The sequence below is a fragment of the Pieris napi genome, chromosome 1, assembly GCF_905475465.1.
Source record: "Pieris napi chromosome 1, ilPieNapi1.2, whole genome shotgun sequence".
Taxonomy (NCBI): domain Eukaryota; kingdom Metazoa; phylum Arthropoda; class Insecta; order Lepidoptera; family Pieridae; genus Pieris; species Pieris napi.
Genome location: NC_062234.1, coordinates 14,022,810 through 14,042,071, shown reverse-complemented (window position 1 = coordinate 14,042,071; position 19,262 = coordinate 14,022,810). Strand labels below are relative to the sequence as shown.

Genomic DNA, 19,262 nt, shown 5'->3' with positions numbered 1-19,262 from the left:
GCGCGAGATACCACATCGTTGCTAAGTGGTTAACTGGTGATTTACTCCATCCTGGTTTCATTCCAGGCGAAATTATAATTAATCAAAGTCAAATCATTTATTTCAATTAGACCATCTAAAATGGCACTTTTGAACGTCAAAAATTTTTTTAAAGAAGATTCTAGTTGCCCCTTCCAAAAGGTAGTTTCGTGTGGAGAAGAATGGGCAAGAAACTCCACACTTACTCTTTTAAAATAGGTTTACAATATTTTGTTACATTTGTTAAATAATTATATGTGAAGACAATGTACTCTTAGAATAAACTACTATACTAAAAAAGTTAGTATACATGTTCCTCACATATTTACAAATATCGAAACCGTAGAATATTAACATTAAAGAGTAATAAAAATATGAAAAAAAAAACACAACAAAACAGTGTGTGAGATACAAAAAAAAAATAATTACATTTGTAGCATTATAAATTTAAAAAAATAATAATAATAACAAAAATATGTTAATGCAAAAAATCAGCAACCAATTTGATTTTGTCCAGTTTGTAATAGCAATGCATTATCGAATGTAATATTGACTTGTTGGTTATTTGTGTATATAACGAACAATTTATTTGTGTCTATTTATATATATTCAGTAGCTTAACCACCAATATGTTAAGTGTTATAATATAAACGTGCCATAAAGCACAATGAATGGTAATTTTCGTAATTTAAAAAAAAAATATGATTCTTAGCCAATCCACGCTCGGTCAATACTCCCTTGCCAAGATTCGCCAGCTGTCAAATTCACGTACAACGCAGAGGTCACTGCCCCCGAACCATTTACGGTGCTCATGAGCGCGATTAAAGGGAATTCGAGTGAAAAGGCCACTTTTAGACAACCTGTTCCTATTCCGTCGTATTTGCTCGCTATTGCCGTGGCGGTGTTGGAGTCGAGGGAGCTTGGACCTCGGTATGTGTTTGGATTTTATATTAATTATCTTATACGATAATGTCTTAGTAATGTACTTAAATTGTCGTATCTTTACCCTTATAAATATTAAAAATCTAACTTAAGTTTAGTAATCTGTCAAATTTACCTACACTGCTCTGATAAGCCGATTGTTATGCTTCAAAATTTGATCTTTTATTTATCATTCACAATTGTATTGAAATATATTTTATACATTTATCATTCGCTCGAACGTTGAAGGAAAATGTCGTGAGGGAACCGGCTTGCTTAGACCCAAACAGTCGACGGCGTGGGTGCACAGGAGGCTGATCACCTACTTGCCTATTAGATTTACAAATGATCATGAAACAGAAATCTGAGGCCCAGGCTTAAAAAGATTGTAGTGTCACTGATTTTTTTGAATCTGTAATCTACAAATTCCAAAATCATTCATGCCTAATTAATACCTAAATCAACATTAAATTGACATCTGTCAGCTGTCAAAAGTCATCAACCTCCACAGTTTAGTGTCGCTTTAGAAAATGTTATTAAACCCAATAGATCTTTTAATATATTTTATGTTTTTAAAACATCAGATCTCACGTTTGGTCCGAAAAAGAAGAGATCGATAGAAGTGCCTGGGAATTCGCGGACACGGAGAAGTACTTACAAGCGGCTGAAAGACTGTGTGGTCCCTACCAATGGACCCAGTACGATTTACTCGTATTACCCCCGTCCTTCCCTTATGGGGGCATGGAGAACCCCTGTTTGACATTTGTGACCCCCACTTTACTCGTAAGTATGAAAAATCTTGATTTTTTACCTTTTCCTATGTCACCTTAAGTATCCGTATCACCTCGACGTCCGTCGTTCCACAATTGAGCGTTTTTAAAGGCAATTTTTGTCGCGCACCACCACTTTGTGGAACTAGCTGCCCACTGAAGTATTTCCGAACCATTTCGACTTTTCGAAGGACCCTTCAAGAAAAGAGTGTACCAATTCTAAAAAAACCGGCAACGCACTTGGGAGCCTTCTGGCAATGTGACTGTCCATGGGCGGCGGCGGTATCACTTAACATCAGATGAGCCTTCTGCCCGTTTGCGTCCTACTACTTGTGACAGCAGCCTGTCCTAGCTTCGCACGGGTAGACATTTATCTTTGTGAAAATATATACATATAGTCTATGTTACTCAAGGATTAATATATAATTCAAGTACTGTCATTTTTAAATCAGAAAGTAGTTACAAATAACTAAAGTCTCACTCTAAAGCGTACCGGCCGCGTTTACGCTACGTCACCGATCACGCCAGACCGATGTGAGACGCAGTATGCGTTCTGTCCCGCTCTAACGCGTATTGGCCTCACCTATATTACGTCATCGTGTGTTAGGTTTTTATTTTCGTTACGAAATTTCTTGATTCGGTCCCCGCGCTTAAAGCCCGTGATAAAATATCTATGCAATAGCTTAAAAAATTTAACAACGAAACACACTTAACAGCTATAATCAACTATTCATCGTAAACTAACAATTATTTTAGTATAAATAAACATTTATTTTTATTTTACAGTATATTCTAACTAAAATTAATTTAAGCCGTTTCGGTGGTATAGTCGTAAATCTTTGACAATCTTAATAACGACCTCGCTTAATTATTATTATGCGCCATTAATTTTACCATACTTCTGTGCAAGATTACATTTCGTAAACGTTATTTTTTAAATTATAAACATTTTTGTATTAATTATAATACGTGTTAACTATAACATTGTTCTTGAAATTAGTAAGAACGTTTTAGCATATTTTATTTGCTAAGTAATATAGTATCGGATTATGTAAAACCTTTAAAAGTTACTAACTTCAGTTACAAAGTCAAAGTCATTTATTCATATAGGTAACACAATGTACAATGAACGTCAAAAAAATAAAACAAACATAATTAAATTTTTTTCAAAAACCTAATTTCACTCATACAAAGACATACAATTTTCCATCATATTTTTTGTTGAATACGTATTATTCTCACTCACTGTAAACACCTAACTCTGTAAGAGTAAAAGTCGGGACGTATTGCTAAGTATTCCTGTATGTCAAAAACGTTATTATATTTGTTATACGTCAGTATTTTTGCGTCATTTAGGGTCTGTTTCACAAAGTACGGATAAGTTCTACATAAGTTACAAATTAGCTATTTATTACTTATTGGTAGGATCAACACTATTGTTGCGTTTCACGACTGTCAGATAGCGCTATTCGTCACATAAAGTCCATCATAAGTTATGAGTCCATACACTGTGAAACAGACCCTAAGTCTCAATTCTAAATCTTACTGGAGTTACTATTTTCGTACGATGAAGAATAGCATGAGGAAATTATCATGTATTTTACCAAAAGATTTACTTGTGCCAGGCACAGTTGGCTAGTAGTAGTTTTAATCTGCCTAATTGCACCGTTTTGATCCATCTCTTTTCTGTTCACTGTGAACACAATTTGAAAGAAAGAGACAACAGAAGCCTTATATGAATGAAACGCCCAGAATTTACACGCCATAAAGGTAATTTGACTTATATTTTAGGCGGGTGATAGAAGCCAAGCAGACGTCATTGTCCACGAAATAATGCATAGTTGGACGGGAAATCTGGTGACGAACAGAAACTTTGAACATTTCTGGTTAAATGAAGGTTTTACTGTATTCCTTGAGAGGAAAGTCGGAGCCTCCCTGATAGCGGACAAAGAGGAAGCCCATCGTAGCAGAGACTTTAGCAGCCTTTTAGGCCTCCAAGAGCTGACAGAAACTGTGAGTTTGTTTTTTAATATAAAAATATGTAAAAAGCTATTTTATTTTATTAAGTACATACTCGACATAATGAATTTTCTACAGTATGTATTACGAGCTATCTATTCTTGAGAGTTATGGTTAACATAAATTTTACTAATAATAAACCAATAATAATGTGTCCTAGTTTCCACGTGTAAGTTTATTTACACGTGTAATTAATTATTGCTGGTTTTTATTTGGACTATAACTATAGCTTGAAGTAATTAAAAGTAATAATTTTTTCGTCATGGTTTTGACACATTCTCGAGTTCCGTAAGTGTATACTTATTTGCGAGAAAATATATTTTAACTGTTGTATATTGTATCTGTTCGCTTAATTTCGAACGCGTTTTGTTCTGTCTGTTCAAAATATCAGGCAAATAGCTGTCTTATACCCTGTATGAGCCCCCCGAAATAGTAGATCTAAAAATTCGCAATAACTGGCAATAATAAAAATCTGCGTTGCAGATAAACCAAAATCTCGGTCCAACCAGTCCACTCACGCAACTCGTGCCAGATTTGAATAACACTCACCCTGACGACGCGTTCTCGAGGGTTCCATACGAGAAGGGGTCTCTATTCCTTCGTTATCTTGAAGATTTAGTCGGTGGACCAGGTGAGATTGAGCTCTACGTTTCAGGTGAAATTGGAGTTGGGCGAGAGTAATCCGTTGACTAGTTTAGTGGTCGATTTGGCTGGGGTTCACCCGGATGACGCGTTTTCGACCGTGCCCTATGAGAAAGGCTCGCTGTTTCTTAGGTATCTCGAGGATTTGCTTGGCGGATCAGGTATACTTGCAGCTTATAAAAGTAAAAAAAGTATCCATATATATAGCTATAAAGCTAACATACCGCGTATCACCTCGTTGTTTCACAACTGAGCGTTTTTTAAGGCAGTTTTGCCGCGCATAACTATGTGGAACCAGCTGCCCACTGAAGTATTGCGATCCTTCTGGCAATGTGAGTGTCCATGGGCGTAACATTAAACATCAGGTGTGCCTCCTGCCCGTTAGCCTCCTTTTACATAAAAAAAAGAAGGTAGAAGTGGTTATTTCTTAATTATGCTAGTAACGGGGGACTATCATTGCATTGTCTTGGCCAAACACATCACCCATTGAAGTCACTGCTAAACTTAAGCTTCAGGATGTGAAAACAGAAAAACTTTATCAAAAACCGAAGTTTTCTCATGCTTACTGAAGTAGGTACTTAATGCATCAATCAAAGGAAATTTGAATACATACTATCCTTTCAAAGTACAAAATTATATATGTAACGGTAGACCCGGACCGCAGTGTAAGAGTTACAGTTTTTTTTAACAATGCAAAAACTAGGAACACGAATTATAAAAATCTTTAGTTTCATTTTATAACCACACAATTGAAGGTGCGCAAACTAATTATAGACTTGAGAAATTATTATAAATTCCACACTACAGAAATATAACTTGAAAAATCTCCGTTTTATATGGGGATATTCCGCGTTATTTGAGGGAAAGAAATCACGTTATACGAAAACAAGTTTATTATAAGTAGTATATTTTTGTTTAGTTCATAAGCCAACATAAATTTTTGTTAAATAATTAATATCTAAAAATGTTTAATTTCTAATATAAAATAAATATTAATATTTCAGAGGTATTTGATGATTTCCTCCGTTCGTACCTGGACAAATTCCAGCGACAATCCATAGACACGGACCAGTTTAAAGCCTACTTATTGGACTATTTCAAAGACAATGAAGCCATGAAAGGTGTCGACTGGACAACTTGGCTTCACAAATCTGGAATGCCGCCAGTTATTCCCGCGTAAGTAATATTATATAAAATAATGCTTTAGGTCGCGAAATATAATGTATCCCTGAAGCTTCGTTTTACGCCCACATAGTCACAATTTTGTCTAATAAAAAGCTATTGCTAGGATTAAAATACTTCTCATATTAGGAATTATAGCTTATATCAACATATATTTTTTATTTTTGTCGCTTTCACTGTTTACATATACGTATGTTAATTGCTTTGTTCCATTAGTTTTGTCTAAATAACTATTTGTCTTATGTATATTTGCACTTCTTGCGCTTATCTTTAAATTTTTTTTCTCACAGTGGATGCCTGGAAGATATCGCTCGATAGCAATTAGTTCGCCAGTTGCCCGCCTTTTTTTAATAATTTTAATTTTACTGTATGCAACGAAGTGTTAATAAATAAATATATAAGTGTAATTTTTTTTTTCCAGGTACGACACATCAATGACCAAAGATGTTACAGTACTTCTGGCCAAAGTGAATGATACTAGCAGTACTTTGGAATACAGCAATGTCCTGACATTTACTCCTCAACAGATGATTAATTTCCTGCAAGCTCTCATTGATCAAGACCCACTTCCTCTAGACAGACTAAGAAATATGGGAAAAAAATACAATATTGACACAAGCAAAAATTCTGAAATTGTCTACCGTTGGCTGAGATTATGTATTAGAAGCCGAGATGAAAGCAAATTGAGTGATGCCCTGCAGTTTGTTAATAACCAAGGCCGCATGAAATATGTCAGACCTATCTACAGAGATTTATATAATTGGGAAGCTGTGCGGGAGAGAGCCATTGAAAATTTCCTCAAAAATGAGGCAAATATGATGCACGTATCGGCTTACACTATAAGAAAAGATTTGCATCTCAACGAGTAGATTCCATTTTCTACAAGTGTACTGTAAATATTTATGCAATTTGTTTTCTATTATACAAATGTATTGTTTTAAAAAATAAATGAGTTTATTAATCATATTTTATATTCTGAGCGTGTCAAAGCAGTTTTTCTACACCACTATATAGAACCAGATGAAGCCCACTGAAGTATTTCTGAACCAATTCGAATTAGGGTCCTTCAAGACCTGCCAATTCTTAAGGGAGCGTTCAGGTATTACGTCACGCAAATTTTGGAGATTTTTGATGCCCCCATGTAACGCGCCGTAACGTTTTTCTGTACCCAAGTAAAACGTTTCGTGACCACCTAGTGACTATACCTAAAAGTTACCATTATGTGGTGTAAAGAAAGTCGAAAATAATATTAACAATAACGCGTAATTCAATCCCCGCCCCGTATCGTAACGTTTTACAAATCGCAAAATTCGTTACGTAATTCTTGAACGCTCCCAAAAGGCCAACGCACTCGCAAGCCCACTTGCGTTGAGTGTCCATGGGTATCACTTAGCATCAGGTGAGGGCCGTTTACCGTTTGTTCTATATAAAAAAATCTAAAGAACTCTATTTCTTTATCATTCATATTTTTAGTGAATTAATGGTCTAAAAATGTCCATCTAATCAGTAATATTTCTAAAGAAGACTTAATTTATTCAAGTGTCTGATTGAAATATGTATCTACCGAATAAACTAGTAAGTATTTAAATATAAAGTGGTCATAAGAAAGACCCTAAATCAATAAACTCAGGTATACAGAAACATGACATAATATATCAGCTACCGCGAGTTAGGTGGGTTTGAAGCTGTCTTCATGAGAATTAGGAAAAAAGTCCTTCGAACTGTTATACGACACACCGAATTTTACTTAAAAAAAAACAGAGAATTTATTGAATACAAAATGATTTAAGAGTAACAAGTATTGCGCTTAAAAATACCGGATATAATTTTTCCTATATGTCCGACGTATTGAAAGTCCAAAACCATACTTAAAATTTTTCAGCATAGCGTTAGTTAGTCCAAACAATTCAGTTTATGTTTTGACCAAACTTCGACAATAGACCGCAACACTACCGCCCTCTATCACCGCCCGTTTTGTTGACCGTCGACTTTTTCGTGGTATGAAAGTTGAAGATCGAGACCGTGAGTCCAGTTGCCGGTCTGTTGCCCAAGTGAATAGAAATAAATTTTCTTGCCTTGCCAAATTTCAGATACAAAGAAACACAAGCGGCAATTTTCCGCTATTCGATTTCGGAGTACCTATACGAAAACGTTAAAAACATCCCCCTAACATCCTCCCCCTCGAAATAAAAGGCGTGCCGTGGAATGAAATAATGAATGAAACGTGGTAAGTCAGTTTATAAAGTACTTAAAAACAAAGTCTTTAACCCTTTTAAACTGATTAAACACGGAAACAGCCATCATTGGCATTTGGCAGCTATCATCAATCCATTTTGTAAATAAAGCTTGTAATTTGTCACTGCCACCGGTAAGAAGCAGGGTTCACAACCGTACGATAATTATCGTACATTTGCGATAATTTCATAACTACGTACGATGTACGATGGTACATGACTATCGTACGCAGATTTTACGATAATTTTCAGTCTGATAAAAAATTTGATGATTACACAGATAGCCCAATAACAATTACAGTTTTTAGTGTCAGTGCCATCTATTGGCTTATTTTTCTATTAGGAACTTATGCTGTCACAAGGCAACTACAGCAGATGAACAAAGCGTTAATGTACAAACACAAAAACGCATCAGAATGCACAGCCAAAAAATTCACGATTTGTATGGTGACACAGATTTGGAAGTCTTCGATAACATTTTAATACCTGACGAATTTTAAGTGATAAAAATAATATGCGATGTTTACGGACAATAGGTATATCACTTAGAGCGAACACCATATTGTTCAACGAGAAAATATTGCGTATTTTTGTTCCTCTTTGACGGAAGAGATTGAATTATTATTATTTTTTTCAATTTGAAAAACACAAGTTTACAAGATTTAAACTATAAATCGTTTGCAACATTTTATTTTCACGTTTCATATGATTTTTAAAGTATTTTTAGCTATTTTACCTGACTGTACGATAATTTATCGTATATGGATCACAAATACGATAATTTTAAGGCCCTGGTACGATAACTGCCTGGCAGCTGGCTTCAGGTTGTGAACACTGGTAAGAAGGGATGTTGATTGTTGTCATCTGCTCGCGGATTAAAAATAGTAAATAACCTAGAAATATTAAATTTTGCAATACTATTTTTTTTTCAATAATAATTTATTTAATATTATAAATAAGATACATAAGTAATAGGGATAATAAACATTAAAAATGTCTGCAGCGAAACGAGTACAGGTTCGTAGTAATCAACAGAAAATGATCTATTTAAATTTCTGTGTTCATTAACTTTTGATTGTGTTTGTTTTAGCAATGGGCTACTTTTGCTCGTACTTGGCATGTTTTTGATTGCAAGTGGCAGGATCCATACCAGTCAGCCAATTTAATTAAAAAGTATTTGATGGGTTTACATAAACCGATTTACCATCCTATGAACGATTGTGGAGATGTTGTTGTTTGTATCAATAGCAGAGATATAGCTTTAAGAGGTGATGAATGGCGGAAACGCGCATATTTCCACCATACGGGCTACCCTGGTGGAGCTTCTTGGACTCTAGCTTGGGAAGTTCATAACAAGGACCCAACTATGGTGAGAGTTTATTAAAATTATCACACTGTTGATTTGTGAGATCTGACAATTTCTTAGTGTCTGTAGAAATAGTATTTATAATAAATTATTAATATTCTTATAGATAATTAAGAAGGCAGTATACAGAGCGATGCAGGGAAACCTTCAGAGACGGCACACAATGCAAAGATTATTTATATACCCAGGAGAAGAGATACCAGATGATGTAAAACAAAATGTAACAAACCAAATTCGACAACTGCGTTTAGTGCCTACTAGATTAGATCATATACCTGAAGAAGAAGTACAAAAATTCCCCAAAGTTATGGAGTACCCAAGCGATTATGTTTTAAAATGAGTAATAATATTAGTGTGATTTATAGGTTTTAGTTATAAAGTGTAGAAATAAATCTGTTCAAGTGACAAGTTTTGTATAATTTACACAGAAATAGTTATCGATGAAAATAACATGACCTGATTAAATTAAAAGGAAAGAGATAGTTGAAATTTCATTTCATAGTTTTTTTGTGGGACCCACACAATATTAATAAAATAATAAGTTGCACAATTATAGCTCGTATTTCCATTAGTATAAAACATTCAATTTTTCCTACTAATATTAATATGTACAACTTGAAATTTTGCCATATTTTAATCAAATTCATTTTGGGCAGAAATGTATGGTTATATCTCACTATTCACTATGGATACTGTTTGTTCTCTATGTTTTATATTTATGAGTACAATACCTACTTTTGAAGTAAATTAGTTTATTCTATTTAATATAGAAATTTAAACATAAATGTTATTTAGTGTAACTATACTAGAAATAGCCATTTTCATAGGATGATCTAATATAGGTGATAATAATATCAATATAGATTTGTTTACTTATTCAACTAAAATATTATATCACAAGTATATATATTTATATAAGTTTATTAAAAAGTTAATAGAAATTACAGAACAAGTCTTAACGTAAATTTGGGTCATCGTAGTTAAGTCTTATTATTTCCGGTGCCTCATTATCGTCAGCGAGTTCGCGAGCCATGTCATCATCAAAATAGACTCTCAATGAATCAAGTTCAGATGGCGCTATACCCATTATACCGCGAAAATCATCCAAATTAACTATTTGAATTTCATCAAAACCAGATTTTTCGTCGACATCGTTATCAAATGGGGCAGCAATTTGAATCGCATCCTGGTCATTCTCATTTAATGGCATCAAATTTCCTAAATCAGGTAGTTCATCAGCACTGTCATCTTCAAGAAAGTCTGCATTCACCTCTGGTCCGTTAAGTGGTTCAATGTCTGGTACATTTTGTGTTTCTTCGCTAGGCTTAGCATTCGCCCTTTCATATTCCCTAAGAACATCTGCAACTTTTATAATTTGAGGCAAATATGCCGCAGATTCTGTGCCAGAGGAATCAATTGAATCATTTTCAGGAATTACTTCTAATTCTTGAATATTATCATTCTCCTTAGTCAATGGTACAGCCCACGCTACTGTGAGACAAGCAAGCACTATGAATAGCTTCATATCTGAAAATACTTATTAATTTTAAAATAAAGATAATTTAAATTACTTTAATGTTTATAAAAAATTCGATATGAAAACAAAGACAATTATATCGATTGTTATAAACACAACCACTCACCTGATACTCCTATTGATTACAAGCGATAATGATAGCAATATAGACAATCAAAGCAATCTTTGAATAGGGTTAGATAAGAGTTTATCAGAATTGTTTGTCATTTGTCCACGTTTTACCTAAATACCTAATTTACGAATAATGAATAACATTACATAGAATGTTTTTTTTACATTCTTTCCGAGAAATTATTTTTCAAAATGATTATCTTGAAGATAAATAAACTTATGCACTGATATTTTGTGTTTGTTGTTTATCATATACGATTTTGTAAGTACTAAGGACTAAGTACTAGAATTTAGTAGCGCTATAATTTTGGAAACTATCAAACGAAATCCTTTTAATCTTTAAAAATATCAATGTTGCAACTACTTGAAGGTTTAATAGTATAAACGATGACCGATAGTGATAGTGAAAAAATGACCTCCTTCAGTCTACGACATAATTTATATTAAATCTTACGACACAACAAACATATCCATAAATTTAGGATATTTATATTTTTGATTATTGCAATATATATATATATAATAGGTATAAATAAAACTAAGAATCTTTAGGGTTTAAGTAAATAATATAATTGGAAAGTACAATTTATAATTTTAAACGAACAATATTTTCATCCTTACATACCAAATTACCGCTAAATATATTTGGCAATACAAAAATAATAGACGACATTTATTCAAACTAACTTTCGTCTAGTACTGTTTAAACGTGGTTGTGATTAAAATGTATGAACGAAATGTTGAGCCAAGTTCACGAAAGCTTTAATGTATTAAACGCAATGTTAACACTTAGTCAAAAATAATAAGAACAAAATATAATCACCTCAAGCTTATTTATCTTTATCTTAGCTTTGCTTAGAACACTTAAAAATCGCAACCACGCCTTCACTTACCAAACAAATGACAAGTTTCTTGTAGCACTTCACTAATACATTGAGAACAATTTTGCTCCACATGACTTAAAACTAAATTGGAATACATTTACTAGTAAAATATTTATTTAAAATAACAATTATAAAAATATAGAGAAATGTACATTTGACCAGAAATGAGATGTTCACTGTTATAAAATAATTATGTAACAAAATACTAGTTAAATAATGCAGTCAACCTTATTTCCGATCAAATAGTAACTAAATCTTTTACAAGCAAACGAAAGCTTATGTGATTTATTAAAATGTGCCTCTTAGATATAGGACAGCTTAGCTGTAAAATGCCATACGGTATTCTTACATTTTGGAAGTTCAACTTATGCGCAAAGGCTTACACCCGTCGTAAATTAAAAAAAAAAGTTTTGAAAATCCTACTCCAAGTACGCCAAAGCATCATCTCGCCGTGCCCTTAGACCAACTATATTATGATTTAGCTAGCATTATATTTAATGTTTTTTATAATGCCGTATCTATGTACATTTGAATAACTAAATATCGGAAATACTATATAATTCGCCATTATAATCTCAATAAATTGATTCTACCTATATTAGATTATAAAAATTCCGAGTCGTTTAAAAAGAATTTTAATCTTAGACAGTCTAATAGGTGTTTAATGAGATAATTTAGATGAAGTCTTGAAGCCTAACGGTCTTAAACGTTATCACGTTAAGAGCCTCAATTTATTTTTACACAAAATCTTCTAACAATTAATTATTTTAAGACATATGTTTTAGACGAATTATTATCTTAATTTAGTGAGGGCAACATTTAATTTACTAAACAGATTTTTTTACCTGCTTAATATACACAGAATAACATATTCTAATGTGTCATATTGTTAATTTCGAAGATTAAATTTTTGGACTTTTCACGATAGAGATCATTTATTCATCTTATTTTTACAGGACATATAGGTACTTATATTACAAAACATAGCGCCAAGATATATGTTCGTTGACTTTTAACGGCCCGTTACTTAAACTATTGATTCAAGATAAACAAATAACGGTTAACAAACAGATAATGGTTTTAAAGAAAACGGTGAACATTCAAAAGTTTAAAAAACTTGTAATATGAACATTTTAATTTTTAATATATATTTAATTTTATTATTAGCCGAAGAATTCCTTTGATTTCTAAACTTCTATGAAATAGCAGCATTATTATAATGATTTGGTAATTGTTATGCCCATACCCACCTTAAATCTTTAACTACACCATTAAACCTTTTTTGAACCAAAATATTTAACGAATAAACCAACGATAACGTTTCTCGAGAAAAGAGTCACTTCAGATACGAATCTCAATATGGGCAGATATATATCAGATAATTATATGTAAAATTAATTTCATCGCGCATTTCAATGTTAAATACAATTCTACAGTTTCGATATATAATGGACACAAAATTACCTCTCATTTGCATAGCCTTATTTTAACAACGACACACGAATTTAGCTTAGTCTTAGTTCCCTGAAATGGAACAAAAATTGTCGACCAATCAGAGCTCGTAGATACAAAGCAGCGCTCTGATTGGTCCACGCTTTGCTCTACAATTTCTTTGATGTATTATATTTTAGTTAGAGATTTTGACTTAATTTCTTAAGCTAATGGCCACATAAGGACATTTCTTATGAAACAAGAATTTCGTAAATTTACGTTATTCTAAAAAAACTAAATCATTGTTATTAATATTTTTACTAAAGTACTTATTCGTTCTGTCGAAATGTTTGAACTGTTATGAAGAGATAAATTAGTGCTTTAGCTAAAACAGTTATTTATTTTTGATAAAAATGTAAAATTTAAAGGAAAAGTATAAATATGAATGTGAATATAATATTCGTGTGTCATTATTAATATTTATATACTCTTGAAATGCCGCGACTCCGGGCATTCGGCCTCTCTCATTTAATCGCACGAGCCTCTGGGAGGAATCCATCCCAGTACCTGATCGACTGAAATAAAAAAAATCTTTGTATGCTTTTTCTACCTTTGGGTAGAACATATAAATATATGGCAAATGTCATTATTTACCTGTGCCTGATGCTTCATATGTTCCTCGAGGTATCTCAAAATGGTGGTCCTCAACTCCGCCACTCTTATCTCCTCCCATCTCTCTAACTCTTTCTTGATCACGCGAGAGATTGTATCAAACTCTGTGTGACAACGCTCCACTTTTGATTCCCACTGAAAAAAAAAATACGCTCGTTAGTTTAAAACATGTTATTCAATTCTTTTTTATTCCTTATGAGTTTAAATAAATAATTAAAAATAAAATAAGTTTATCCTTAATAATAATTTGACCTATCGTCACTTATAATAACCTCGTATGTCAAAAAACATTTATTTTTTATTCTTAGCCTTTCAATGTCATTTAACTGGTATAATCATGAAGTAAGGACTTATTTATGTTATTAATAATAATAATTCAGTGCTTTTTACCATCCAAAACTATGGACAAAAACACATAATAATATTTTAACGAACATTGACGAAATGAAACATTTTTGGTTCTCTGGGCATACGAGGTTATGTTTCTACAGCGACGTTATGTCATACATACTATAATGAAATCCATACCTCAATAATCTCATTGGAAGCCAGATCGATCTTCTCCGGTCGATTTGCGATTTCCGCTTTCGCTTTATTTTCTCTCCTTTTGTTTAGTTGCATTTCAGCGTGTTGCCAGTTTTGAAATACCTGAAAAAATTACCCAAATAAAAATACAAGGTATTTAACCATTTCGCAACTACTAACCTAGCTACTAGAAGACAGCTGACAAAAAGGATAGTATCCATGGTCATGTAATAAAAAATAAAAAAAACATTATTAAGTTCCATAGGTTCTTGGCATACGCTTAACAATGTCAGCGGGATGGTCGAAAGACCTGCGCCATGGGCGAAAAAAAAATGTCACATAGTACATCTGTGGTGACGTTTAAAAAGTCACGAGGCATTTATCGGTAAAAAGGAATTTGATATACATTATACATATTATCTAAATCTTTTGTTAATAGTTTCGTTCACTCATTAAAATATGCCTATTGTGTAAATGTGTACTCCATTATTAGGAATTTCTTAGTATAATTGTTGTTTAATATAAAAAAATCGCTGAAATACAATAGTAATATTTTAAGAAATTTGGAAAAATTCAGTCTATGGTTATCAGTAGTTCACCTTAGGGTTATAAATGGAATTACAAAGGCGCATTACCTTAACCCTTTCATGGAAAACATCTTTGATTGAAGCAATGAGACCCAAATAGTCCTTGATATGTTCAGTCAACACGTAGAAGTCAGTGTTCGATTGCTCCACTCTTAAATGCTCTATCTGCAAATTAAATATAAAACGTTGAACAAAGATTTGGGAGCTCAGCTCAGGCATATAAAATTCTGTGAATGTGTATAATATATTAGTTTGTGTGTAAATTATAACATTATAAATTTCATACTGCATAGAATTTAAATCTGAAATTACATAACTTTTGTCTCAAATATTACACGTCATTATAAGTCATACAGCGTAGAACGGAAGAGAAGAACTGGCAATAAACTCTCCGTCACTCTTTTTAATCGCCATTTTTTATTACACAGCGTTTGTAAGGAGCTGCAACCACTACACCGTGTTCCACATGACAACTTAAGTAATAACAATAAAATAAATTAAAAACAAAGATTTGTCTTCTATAAGCAGAAGGCATGGCAAAATAGGAGCACGCACTTACCTTATCGTATAGATCAGATAAATGTGACAAGGCCCTAGAGAGGGGCGCGTGTGGGTCCGCGGCCGATGCGGCTGCGATACATCGGGCTGCTTCGTGCGACCTCACGGACAGCTCGCGACGTTCGCTGGCCAACGCCTCGCACGCACCGCACAGTCTACGCAACCCCGCCTCCAGTGATTCTACGCGTGCAATTCGCTCTTCGAACCACTGAATATACAAATAATTAATTCAGATGTGCTATTTGTTGAGTAATTTGAAGACTTGATGTATTATAATTTTAAGTATGCCTGCATCGTGTCACCAGGCTTTAAAATGGATTTCAATATCTCTTCAAATTCTCTAGTAATGTGCTAACAAACCCAAAACGAAACAAAATAAAATTATTTTACCGGAAATTGAATCTCCGAGTTATACCCTCTATGCGATACGCAAATTTTCTGTTGCTGATGTTAACTCACATTAATTTTCTCTGATAATTGTATCTAATCGATCTCTTTGAAACTTCGATTCCTCGATAGTGAGAAGCCTCTTAGAAATGTCTTGAAAATATTTTATTTCGGACAAAATAAGCAAATTTCCTAACACCTATTCTTCCTATACTAATAAAGCACATTTGCTATAATAACTCACAGGATCAGATTCATCCATGCGATACGTGATTTTATTAACTGTTTCTCCGACTTTGTTCAGGAGCCGCATCATACCAGCTCCACTTAAGGCAGATGTACTTGTTGCTTTAGGTAATTCCGTGTCTAAAAATTATAAAACAACTTTAAAATAAGACAAAAATATGTCTTTATGACGGATAAATCTACAATTAAAATTAGAATTACACGATATAATTTCGGCCCTATCGAAATTACGCGATTTTGTCCAGATAACCAAAATAAAAGAACTTTTTCATAAACGATTTTAAATACGTTAATATAGTTCGTGACGTTTTATATATCATTGGTCTCTATATAGTATAGAGTATAGAAGTTATAATTCTGTTGGACGTCCTGGTGGACAGAAAAACTGTGTCTAGTTTATGTAACCACCACCACTCTATTATAAACTTTTTTTTTCTGATTATGTATACAATAAATAAATAAATAATAATAATTTTAAAGTAAAGAGAACCGATTCAGTATAGAATATAAATTATTTTTATATAAGTGTGAAAATAAAGCAAACATTTGTGAAAAGTAAGTTGCATAAGACAAACTTAGTTTAAACAATCGTGGCCTCGCGTGTTACGTGAATTGAAAACTATAATTATATTAAAATTATCCTCTTACTGTAATCAAATCAAAATGCAATTTTCAAATCTTCCTATTATTTAAAAATACACTGGCAAATAAAAATGATAATGAAAAATTCATCTCTAGCTTCTAGCATCACTCTCTTTAGGATGAACTTCAATAAGCCATTACTTTGTCCAGTTTTAGTGCATGACCTCAAATAAATTGTTTTTTGTAAATATATGCTCAACGATATGAACATTATAATAATCATACTCTCATATTTTAAACATATTTACTGAAATTAAAATAAATTTTTAATTTTTAAAAATATTTTCATAATTAATAATTTTTAAAATTAAAATAAATTAGTGTTTTGAAGAATTTGAAATCACCTACAAATACTAGACACCACATTTTTCAAAAGCTTAACCTATTATTATGATAGACAGCTATAAATAATAATTTAAAATAAGGTAAATATTTAGATATAATCATTATGAACATACCAGATTCCAAAAACTCCCTAAAATCAGGGTCTATGCATAACACTGGATGTTGAGCTAATCTGTTCAAGAATCGCTCAAGTGCCGCACGACGACGCTCAACAAATTGTGTATGAACATTTGATCCAGAATTACCATTGATGCTCTCAGTTGATGACGTTGATGACATTTTTAGTTTTGTTGTACCTAGAATTAACAGAATTTTTGTTAGTGACAAGAGTTTTGTAAGCTACCATTAGTTACATATAAACAAAATGTAAACAATCGTCGCACACTTGAAGCCAAAATAAGGCCTTAAGATTTCCTACACTCATAAATTGTATTTTAACATTCTCGTTTTTGAAACTTCTTAAGGCGCATGACGGTAAATTTTATACGGAACATCACGAAGATGTGAAGCATTTTTGTCGAAAAGGGAGAGAGCGATTGAGACCGATTGAGAGAGTGAAAAGGGTGAATTACCTTATAGAAATTAAATTTTTTTAATTTAAATTTCGTAAACACAATTTATGAAATATTAGTATTTTATATTTTTTGCAAAATAATTTGTTGAAATCTCAAATGACGAATTGTAAATTAAAAAGCCACGTGTTTTGATTATCGAAGAAATAAATTTAAAATAAAAATATATTATTTGTATTAAGTTTCGACACTTTAAATATTTTAATGACAATTAAGTTCATAAAATTCCTATCACATCTTCTTTTTTTTCCTCCCTCTAAGTCTCGGAAATCTAAAGTTTTAGATTTGTATAAATATGAACAAGAGTTTAAAGTTAGTTTGCCAAAGAAGATTCATTTCTGACATGACAAAAAAACAAGTACTACTATATAAAAAGTTTTATATCTTACCAACAATACTTTTTTCAGGAGCAGGAGGTATTATTCTACCAGAACGTAAATATTTTTCAGAAAGCTTTTCATGCAGACCCAAAAAGTCACTGAAACGGCGCAGCACTCCAAATTCATGTTTGTTAAAAATGGGCATATTGGTCTTAGTGAGAATTCGATATGCCACATATGAACTCATTCCTTCCCCAATTTTCTGAGGTTCAGTTATAGTCACTATTATGTTGTTAGCACGTTCAGTAACAATCTGAAATTTTAATAATAAGACAATATAATTGATACTACAATAAAAACATATTAATGTTGAACTATGTTTACCTCCTCCATAATGGGGCTAGCAATTGAAGCTGTTGTTACTGCAGCATCCGCAATGCTAATTTTTTCTAGACTATCCCTTACTCCATTTACTTCAGGATCCAAACTTACTTCCTGAAAAATTTGAAATGCGGTTTTTTTAATAAGCGGAATTATATTTTATTTTAAATTACACCATGGTTTCACAACTTAGATGTGGAACATAAGAATTATAATTTAATAAAGCTATAAATAGCTTAAGTCAAGACTTAATTATTATATTACTGTATAGCAACAGTCACGTAAAATACTTTTTATACAATACAAAGATGCGCAGTTATCATTAATTTAATTAACAGATAATTAACGTGTTCATTGACTCATCGGTAAAAGAATCAAGGGCGGAAAGTGCATGTAAAAATCATAAAGAGGGGCGTTAACACTAATTGATAGGCCGGCGGACGTTGGAAATGATAGAATACATATTCTTATTAGATACCTGGACCGCTGAAGCAAAAAGATCTTCGTCATCCCTGTTTTCATTGTTGATATCGACGGTACTAAACGGTGCCACCGAGTCCTCCGACATTATGGAATATTGATTAAAAATTAAATCACAGGAGTGAAAGCGCTAGAACACGTACTGATCAAGTCCGAAAACAACGTTTAACGAGTTATCAGCACAAATAGAAATACAATTGATGAGAGCTACTTTAGAGCAACGGCCGACGATACTCATAAAAATGACGCTGTGACGTTTGGCGAGTAGTGTCATGTTTGATAATAGTCAAAAAACAATACCATTAAAATTCCGTATTGTTTTCGCTATGTGATTATTTTTATTATTTAGCAAGTAAACTGAGTCACAAAAATCTAAACACGCAAGTGTGAAAATGAGTTTTAGACATCTAGAAGCACCTGAGAAAGATTATT

General features: G+C 32.7%; 2 protein-coding genes and 1 long non-coding RNA gene across 3 annotated transcripts; 1 reads left to right on the top strand and 2 right to left on the bottom strand.

The window, feature by feature from the left end:
* The first annotated feature begins 8,624 nt into the window (after positions 1 to 8,624).
* LOC125054182 (39S ribosomal protein L13, mitochondrial) lies at positions 8,625 to 9,557 on the top strand. Its single transcript, XM_047655931.1, has 3 exons — positions 8,625 to 8,803; positions 8,877 to 9,155; positions 9,259 to 9,557. The coding sequence occupies exons 1-3, from the start codon at positions 8,780 to 8,782 to the stop codon at positions 9,490 to 9,492; spliced, it is 537 nt and encodes a 178-aa protein (XP_047511887.1). The 5' UTR covers positions 8,625 to 8,779; the 3' UTR covers positions 9,493 to 9,557.
* A 500-nt stretch (positions 9,558 to 10,057) lies between these two features.
* On the bottom strand, positions 10,058 to 11,142 carry LOC125054723. Its single transcript, XR_007117745.1, has 2 exons — positions 10,796 to 11,142; positions 10,058 to 10,679 (listed from the first exon to the last, which is right to left on the bottom strand). It is a non-coding gene; the product is annotated as an uncharacterized LOC125054723 (long non-coding RNA).
* A 205-nt stretch (positions 11,143 to 11,347) lies between these two features.
* On the bottom strand, positions 11,348 to 19,181 carry LOC125049048 (sorting nexin-2). Its single transcript, XM_047648072.1, has 10 exons — positions 18,829 to 19,181; positions 18,354 to 18,464; positions 18,039 to 18,282; positions 17,191 to 17,373; positions 16,089 to 16,210; positions 15,459 to 15,665; positions 14,948 to 15,064; positions 14,316 to 14,435; positions 13,770 to 13,922; positions 11,348 to 13,690 (listed from the first exon to the last, which is right to left on the bottom strand). The coding sequence occupies exons 1-10, from the start codon at positions 18,916 to 18,918 to the stop codon at positions 13,640 to 13,642; spliced, it is 1,398 nt and encodes a 465-aa protein (XP_047504028.1). The 5' UTR covers positions 18,919 to 19,181; the 3' UTR covers positions 11,348 to 13,639.
* Positions 19,182 to 19,262: the final 81 nt, after the last annotated feature.

What these genes read in the sequence shown, in the direction of transcription:
- LOC125054182 (XM_047655931.1), top strand. Translation starts at nt 8,780, where the DNA reads ATGTCTGCAGCGAAACGAGTACAG. An exon ending in CTGCAGCGAAACGAGTACAG is followed by an intron (nt 8,804 to 8,876) that starts GTTCGTAGTAAT and finishes TGTTTGTTTTAG; the next exon opens with CAATGGGCTACTTTTGCTCG. An exon ending in ATAACAAGGACCCAACTATG is followed by an intron (nt 9,156 to 9,258) that starts GTGAGAGTTTAT and finishes ATATTCTTATAG; the next exon opens with ATAATTAAGAAGGCAGTATA.
- LOC125049048 (XM_047648072.1), bottom strand. Translation starts at nt 18,918, where the DNA reads ATGTCGGAGGACTCGGTGGCACCGTTTAGTACCGTCGATATCAACAAT. An exon ending in TAGGGAGTTTTTGGAATCTG is followed by an intron (nt 16,211 to 17,190) that starts GTATGTTCATAA and finishes TATAATTTTTAG; the next exon opens with ACACGGAATTACCTAAAGCA. An exon ending in ATATGAAGCATCAGGCACAG is followed by an intron (nt 13,691 to 13,769) that starts GTAAATAATGAC and finishes TTTTTATTTCAG; the next exon opens with TCGATCAGGTACTGGGATGG.